This window comes from Phalaenopsis equestris, unplaced genomic scaffold (assembly GCF_001263595.1).
Source record: "Phalaenopsis equestris unplaced genomic scaffold, ASM126359v1 Scaffold198530, whole genome shotgun sequence".
Lineage (NCBI taxonomy): Eukaryota > Viridiplantae > Streptophyta > Magnoliopsida > Asparagales > Orchidaceae > Phalaenopsis > Phalaenopsis equestris.
The window spans coordinates 316,399-325,151 of record NW_018218444.1 but is presented as its reverse complement, the minus strand read 5'-3'; the positions used below and the strand labels follow the sequence as shown (position 1 = coordinate 325,151).

The 8,753-nt window shown below is 37.5% G+C and overlaps 1 protein-coding gene across 1 annotated transcript; it reads right to left on the bottom strand.

Moving 5' to 3' along the window:
- Positions 1–6,294: 6,294 nt before the first annotated feature.
- On the bottom strand, positions 6,295–7,410 carry LOC110035616. Its single transcript, XM_020739877.1, has 2 exons — positions 7,356–7,410; positions 6,295–6,662 (listed from the first exon to the last, which is right to left on the bottom strand). The coding sequence occupies exons 1-2, from the start codon at positions 7,408–7,410 to the stop codon at positions 6,295–6,297; spliced, it is 423 nt and encodes a 140-aa protein (XP_020595536.1).
- Positions 7,411–8,753: the final 1,343 nt, after the last annotated feature.

Below are 8,753 nucleotides of genomic sequence, written 5' to 3'. Positions count from 1 at the left end.
ATGAAACTAAAGTCATATATATAACTACCTTCTTTAAAAGCATATATATATGAAAATCCAAAAAATGAAGGGACAAAAAGTTACAACAATCTGCAGAAAGGCAAATTAGAAAAGATCTCCCTTGAGAAGTAGTTGAAGTGGTGGAGGGAGTTTCTTGGATACATTGGGTCTGTCTGCCTCAGCACCAGCCTGAGCAAGCCAATGAGCAGGTCTGTTACCTTCTCTGTGAATAAAAGTGAATTTCAGATTAAGGCCCAGAGAGTTATAGGAAATTTTATTCTTCCATTTCAGAATGTGCCAGGGGCAGGTTATATTATTAAGGAGAATGCTAATCATGACCTTGGAATCTATCACCACTATCAGATTATAAAACTTGGCCTTGGATGCAATCAAGGTGGCCCAAAAGATAGCCAATGCCTCAGCTTCCAGAGTATCAGCAGCAAAAACAGGAGTCTGGTAATGTAAGAGACAATTACCATTTGAGTTCCTGAAGACAACCCCAATGCCAGCAGAGGACCTCTAGAAGCTGCCATCAGTATTGGCTTTCTGCCAACCAGCAGGAGGTTTGATCCAGTAAACAAGGGGGTGCTCCAAAATAAGTTGATTTGCCAATGAGTTGGTCTTGAAAAGGTCAGGAAAGGTTTTCCAATGTGTGACTTTTTTTAGAAAAGCTAAACAGTTAGCAGCCACTTTAGAGGGATGTGGTAAGTGATCTTCAAATTTGGCCTTATTTCTAGCCATCCAAGTGAATCAGGCCACCACACAAGGTATCACCAAAAGTTTTAATCTGAACCATTCATTCCAGCAAGATATAAATTTTTGTCAGGTGAGATTGATTATTTGGATTTTCAAGTTTCTGAGGACAATAGACCAAATCTGCTGGACAAATTGATAATGGAAAAACAGGTGATCAGTTGTTTCCTCTAGCCCTTTACATATAAGACAACAAGAAGGACCTCTCAATCCCTTCCGTTTCAGAATGTCATCAGTTGGGAGGCATTTAGAGAAGATTCTCTAACAGCAAAAAGACATAGAGGGAGAGAGGAAGTTATGCCTTCCAAATGGATATTTTCCCCAGAGACAGTTCTCACCTTGATGAAGTTGGGAATAAATGTAAGTTGTAGTAGACTGGGAAACCCCTTCTTTGGAAATGAGTTTGTCCTTCTTAGTAGTATCCACAGAAATGTTGTTAATCCTTTTAATGGTATTGTTATCTACTATGTTGTTTAAGGCAGTAAGGTTCCACTAGTTATCATTCCAGAAATCTTACACTTTGGTAGAAGTTGGGTGGGGAGCAGTCAGCTTGTCAGCAAGCTTCCCATCCCCCATCCAGTTTTCAAGCCAAAAATTGAGGTTCCCCTCTCCAAGGTCCCATATAAAGTAATCTTCAGCTTTATCTTTATGTTTAATCATGTGAGACCAGATTCTGGAGTCTCCCAATTTGGATGTAGCAAGGGTGGGATGAAAACCTCTACAATACTTGCCTTTAAGAAAGATAGCCCAAAGAGACACTTGAGCTCTAAAGTGTATCCACAACTTGCAAAAATTGATCTGATGTAGATGTTTGAAACTTCTGAAACCTAGACCCCCATTATGAGTTGGTTTACATATAGAATTCCAGTTGGTCCAATGTTTCTATGTTCTTTGACCTGACCAAAGAAATCTGTTGAAGGTTATTTCAAGAAGCTGCTGAGTGCTCGTTTTCATAGTTTCCATTTGAAGAATGTAGGAGGGGAAGGCAGACATTACATGTTTTAGGAGAGTAATCCTTCCTCCATTTGATAAGAAAGAATTAGTCCAGTTAGTGAGCTTAGCTTGAATCTTAGTCACAACATCATCAAATTGGATTTGTCTTGTCCTTCCTTTCAGTACAAGGACCCCCAAATATTTCAGATGAGTGTGGGGGGTTTGAAAACCAGTAAATTCAGAAACCCAGTGTTTGAAAGGTTGTTTAACACCTTTGCTGTAAATACAACATTCATGCTTGTTCGGCTGTAGTCCAGAGCAAGACAGAGAATCATTGAGAAGGCTTTGGATTTGTTTGGTAGTAGGTTTAGTGGCCTTAGAAAAAAGAATGATATCATCTGCATATGAAAGATGGCTGATGGCAATGTTTGAACTGTGCTTGAACAGGTTGTGAGGAGATATGTTTGGAATTTGGTTGAGAATAAGAGAAAGATAGTCAAAGACAAAAATAAAAATAGTAGGGGATAGAGGGTCACCTTGTTTGATTCCCTTAGAGGCAGTAAAGAAACCATGTGTCTTTCCATTGATGAGAATAGAGTGGGCATTATTATTCAGCCATCTTCTGATTAAGCTTATGAAGTCCATATTAAAGCCTCTAGCATGCAGAACCTCCTCAATGAAATCCCAGTGGATGGTGTCATAAGCCTTGCAAATGTCCAATCTGTAAACCAAATTTCCTCCTCTGCATCTTTTATCTAAATCTTGGAAAAGTTCCTGAGCGAAAAGGACATTGTCCACAATGCTTCTACCTTTAATGAAGGCAGTTTGGTTATTGTTGATGATCTTGTTAAGGTGAGGTTGAATTCTGACCACCAAAATCTTGCTAATGAATTTAGAGATCAGAATGGTGAGACTTATGGGTCTGTACTGGTCTCATCTGTTACACACAGTCTCTTTAGGGATAAGGACAATGGTGGAAGAGGTGAAAAACTTGGTGGGTTCAATACCAGTGAAAAAGGCCTACACAGCATCCACTACATCATATTTAATGACATTCCAAGCTGATTTGTAAAAGTCAGCAGAGAATCCATCAGGACCTGCTGCTTTATTGTTATCAATAGAGTTTAGTGCAATCTTGATCTCCTCTTTAGAAGGGATGTCAGCAAGCTTGAGAGTAGAAGTATAATTTTTGTAGTGGTCAAACAAATTGCCTTTAACTTCAGTCCTAGCCACCTCACTTCTAGTGAAGAGCCTTTTGTAATGCTCAACAGCACTATCAACAATATCTTGGGGAGTTTTCAGCCAATCTCCCTTGGAATCTTTGATCTTATGAATTTCATTACATTTCCTTTTGTAATTTATAATAGCATGGTAATATTTTGAATTTCTATCCCCCAAACAGAAATGATTTTGAGCAGCATTCTGATGGAGGAGTTTTTCCTGCAAGTGGATAGCATTCAACAGTCTTTCATTGGCATTGTCGAGATTAGTTTCCAAATTAGGATTAAGGCTGATTTTGGATTCCAAATCATTTACAATGGCTTCAGCTTCCACCACCCTTGTGTTTAAATTTCCAACGGTCTACCAATTCCAGGCTTTGAGTTTAGCAGCAAGCCTTTTATGTAGAATCCATAATTTCACCCAAGGATTTTTGTTATGATAGCTGGTCCATATAGTACTAACTTGATTCAGAAAGTCTGGATGGGAAGACCAGACATTTAAATATCTGAAATTATTTTTGGAGGGGTTTATGGAGCTGCTGATAGAGATCAATAGAGGTCTGTGGTCTGAACAAGACATTGATAGATGAGAGACAGAAGTATGGAAAAATTCATTAATACAGTGATCATTTACAAGAGCTCTATCAATTCTTTCCCAAACCTTACCTCTTCTCCAAGTAAATTTGTGGCCAGAGAAACCCAAATCATAGAGTCTAGCCATATGTTTGTTGTCTAAGAATAAGTTCATTTTACTACTATCAGGAGGTCTGCCTCCAATCTTCTCATCTGAGGAAGTAATGCAACTGAAATCACCACAGATCAACCATTTTGAGAAGGTGTTAGTGCTGAGGTTAAGGAGCTCCTTCCAAAGCTCCACTCTCCCTGCAGAAGAGCTAGAGGCATAAACAAAAGTAGCATGAGCAAATTGGCCAGCCATAGAGAGGGATACATGTAAGAACGGTGGATGATCTAAAAGGATTTGCCAAGAGACTTCTTTCCTATAGAGTAGCCAAATCTTATTGTTACAGTTAGCAGCAAAGTGGAATCCATGAAATTTTTTAATTATTCTATCGTTATGTTTAGACACCATTGGTTCCTGAAGAGCAATGCACCAAAGTTTTTACACCCTATTCAGATGCAATAATCTGCTAAGGGACCTAGGGTGTGCCAATCCCCTAACATTCCAGCAAAGTAGATTAATCATTGATCATTTTTCCTCTCCTCCTTGTTCTAGGAAGAGATTCCAGACTTTTGGACATGAATTCTCCAGAGGTAGCTGCATTATGCTGCAGCTCATGCATCAGCTTCTTTTTCTTTTTGGACTGATGGATCTTCCATTCTTCCTCTAGATCTAATTTTAGATTTTGAACCACATTATCATCTACAACATTAATGATATTGGGCTGCAATGTAAGAAGGCTAGTGTGCTCCTTGAAACAAGGAGTCAATGTTAAGCCTTGGGGCAAGACAGCTTTTCCCATTTCAGAACACATTGTAGAGACTTCACCAGGAGAAGAGAGAACCTCAATAGGGTTAAGGGGAGGGGCGAAGGGATCAGGTTAGTGGTAGGTTCAGATGGGCCTTCAACAAGAACTGCAGTCCTAGTAATGGGGGAAAATGGTTCAGCATGAGGGTCTTTAGATTGGGAAGGGGCAAGAGTGGAGGGGGAGGGCAAAAGAGAGGTTCCATCAAAATGATCATCAGCAAGGACTTCCACCAAGGGTGGGTAGTCAAAAATAGGGGTAATAGAAGTAGGTAGAGAATCAGATTCTAGGTTTTGGGTCAAGATTCTGGTGGGAGAAGGTGGATCCAGCTGTGGTGTGGTAAGTGGTTGTTTAGGGAAAGTTGACATTCCAGAGGTTGTATTCTTTTTCTTGAGATGTAATTTGAAGCATCTATTGTCAGTGTGTCCAGAAATCTTACAATTATGACAATTCTCTTAATAGCCATTGTTAGTTGTACCTAGCCAAATTTCATCAATTTCAGGTTGGGTGATATCCATTTCCACTAAGATTCTAGCCACAGAAGGTCTTCACAGGTTAAAGGTGGGAGCATCCAGCTTCATGGGTCTTCTAAGGGCAGTGCCAATGGTAAAAATAACTTGGTGGTTGAAAAAATTAAGCTTCAATCCAGACAGCTTAAATCATATAGGCACTATAGGAGGTTCCTTTGAAGGGTTAAAATCAATAGTCCATTTCAGCAGTTTCATAGATATGCCATCCAAAAAGAGAACTTGCTTAGCAAAAAGCCTTGCATAATCCTCTTCCTTAGCTAACTGAATCATTATATGCCCATCCATTAGTCCAACTTTCCAAGCACCAACCAGCTTTAAATCGTCAAAATACTTCCTTATATCATCCATTTTAGGATGGCTGAATTGAAATTTGCCCACCAAGGTGAATTTTCGAGCCTCAGCCAAAGTGTTGATTTCCATATCAGAGAACACAACAGCCACCTTGCCTCCTTTTCTGCTTAAAGCTTTAACATAGGGGCAATCTCCTTTACCAAGATTAGCATCATGATAGTCTTGGGGGAATATAAGATTCTTCATATTTTGCAATGTTTCAAAACCTTTCCCCACCACATCAGCAAAAGTGGCTTTAGACCATTGGATGTTTGTTTCTAAATCAATGGGAATGGGAGAGGTCATTAAGAATAGCCACAGTAAACACAGGTAGGGCAAACAGAGAGAAGAAAGAACCAATGGAATAGTAACTGAAAAACTCAAGTGAGAATAGCAGCAGAAAATAGACTTTCAAACCAGTGAAACACCTCCTGGAAGTTGTAGAAGGTTGAGGAGAAACACAATCACAGTCGGGGATGATTAGAGGGAAGCAGACCTTCTCTTTGTACTTGGCTACATTTAATGAATTGGAGCTATGCTCCTTACATAAAAAAATATATATATATATATATATATATATATACATCTTGAAGATTATTCATTTATAAATTTATTTATATATATATCATTCTTTGTTCGCTAGCCTTTCTCAGAATTTGGGCAAATCAAATTTATTTATTTTCTCAATCAATTGTCCAAATCAGCATTCATAACTGCGAAAAGAAGTTCCAATATATTGTCTTTAAACTGCCATATCATGAATATCATCTGATGTCGAATACAACGTTGTTTGATTTCATGTAATCAAAACATCCTCTGAAATCATTACTGTGTAGTTCATATATCAAAATACTTTCTTATTCATCCATACTGAAGACACGTGATTGAATCCAGTCTTGTGTATCATCTAATTGTATTTTGTCATCGGCAGTTGTGTTGAAATAGTAGGCTATATAAGGACTAGCCCCACCTTCTAATATATCATCAAAAAAATAGAAATGATCTCTCCTAGATATATATTGAGGTGTGCTGTCTTTAAGCAACTTACAACTCAAAAGGTCGCAAGTTCTCAATCTCAGGATCGGTTCTGAACCGAAATGGTATCTTATCCTCATTCATCCATCTGAGGGTTAGTGAAATTCTCGGATATGGCACTCCAAGGATGCAGTGTTTGGCCACATCAGTGTTGTTTCCCTTCAATATCAACATAGAGCCCACAGGCAAAGGAATCTCTACGGAACCCTGAAATTCTCCATCACCAATAATCTGAATTTCTGTTCCGAACATGTTGTTGCAGTTATTTATAAATGATACCGTGTAAAATGGCCTTGCAAAATCATGATGATCGATGTGTGGAGGAATGCAGTCACTAGCTTCATAGATATTAACAATACAGCTGTCTGAAATAGAATCTGCTAGAAGTATATGTCAGATCACCAATCGTTTGACTATCCTCTTGATGAATGATGGTAACGGGTCAACCTCATCGTGACGAATTATTTCGAGAGGATTGCCTTCTTTATCTTGGGAAAAATTGTAGCAAAACCCTTCCTTTACCTCGAACCCTTCCTTTACCTCGTTTCTCGTTTCTATTTTCTCGGCTCAGAATATGTCCTTCTTCTTAGCCGACCAGCACATCCCATTTCTTGCTCCAAAAAAACACGTTCTACAATGTTATCATTACAATGTTATCAATTTCACTATTGGTGAACACGTTGGTGTGTAGTTCCAAACCTTCAAGTATATTAACATACTTGCCTTGAAACCTTTGAAAGTGCTCAAAATTTTGTTTTCTCACCTTTTCATATTTCTTCAATTCGTGCTCTGGAATGATCTATAAAGGACGTGTCTTACTCATGAACTGGGGAATATAAGGTTCAACTTCCATGATTCTTTCCTCATTTTTTTACTCTTTGAAAATCACCCCTTCTCCAGTTTTCATGAGTTGAGGTGGCATTTCAACTGGCTGATCTAGGGTTTTCTCTTTTAATTTGATCGCCATTTGAGCAATAGTATCTTTATCCTCCCCTTGTTCTTTCAATTGTTCTAGCATCTTGTGGATATGGCGATTTTGATTCCTCTTCTGCGTACAAGTGTTGCCTTACCTTCCGGCTGATCGTCGGTAGGAGTAGCACCAACAAGCTCGCCCTTAGAGGTCATTATCATTGACTTCATCCGCTTAATCGCAGCATTGTTTGATTCAGCCTTGTCAATTCTTTCTAATTTCCTTTTCTTCTCATCAACAAATTGATTCTTATTTTTGAATTTCAACACAGGCCTCTACTTACAAAATTCATCTTTGTTTACCACAGTTAAAGCTGAGCTTTCATAGTCTAGCTCGATTTGATCGAAGTTGAAATGAAATTCAACCACCGCTCCTTCTTCAAACATTGCCTTATGAAATCAAATTCAATATGTTTATTTAGAAAATTAGAAAAAATATTTCAATTATTCCTAAGTGCTTAGAAAATAATATAGAATATTTCCATGAATTTTATTGTTTTTGTGATTTTTACCATTTTTTAATTATTTTAAAAATTTTAAATAGGCTAAAAATGAAGTTATTATTTTTACTTCAAATTTATTTTTATAAAATTTCTATGATCACAGAGAACTCCAAAACCAAGTTTTATAATTTTTCAAGATATATTTTAATTATTAAAAATCATTTTAGTGCCAAAAATGTTAATTAACTTGAAAATTCAATTTGAGATATTAAATGAACTCCAAATGTTTTGAAATGTTTATGGGGAGTTCTCTAGACTTTAAATTTTAGTGGAGATTAAAAATTAAGTCATTTAAATTTTTATGTAACCCAAAATCAATTTTCTTTATGTTTTAGGGTTGGGGAAGATTAAGTGCATCCTTCATGACTTAACTCATGAAATTATTTCCAAAGGGTCCTCTAGTCATAGTGAACCTTACAAAATTTTCGTGGAATTTTCTAACCAACATGCTAATTATCATGATTAATTTATGCAAATAATAGAAATAAATTTGAAAAATATGGATCTCTGTCTAGGGACCTTCTCTAACTTTGGAAAAATCAGAGGATGTTCCCTAAGACAGAGGCAACAACATGCAAAAATCTCAAGCCATGGTGATATTCCTACATGCCTGGAGAATCAAAACATTCAAATCAGTGTTTAATTAATTAAAATTAATTAAAAATAATATTAAAAATAATATATGCATCAAATGGACTCCAAATCATTTCCACATTGTTCTCCTCTGTTCGTTGAGCAAGAGGGTATTTTATTTTATTTTTATGATTTTTCTACACCAAAATATGAATTTTTAAAGCTAGGGTTATTTATTTAAATAAGAAAATCCCTATTTTTCTATTTGAATGTGCGGCGCTGACTGTATCCTCGGCAGCTCTGGAGGAACGTGTGGCGCGCTCTGGTTGGACGCCACCATCCACATAGCCGCTGACTCGATTCACAGTTCATGTGAGGAAGCGTTGTCTGGCTCGATGTCCTCCGTCCATCCGATACACGCGC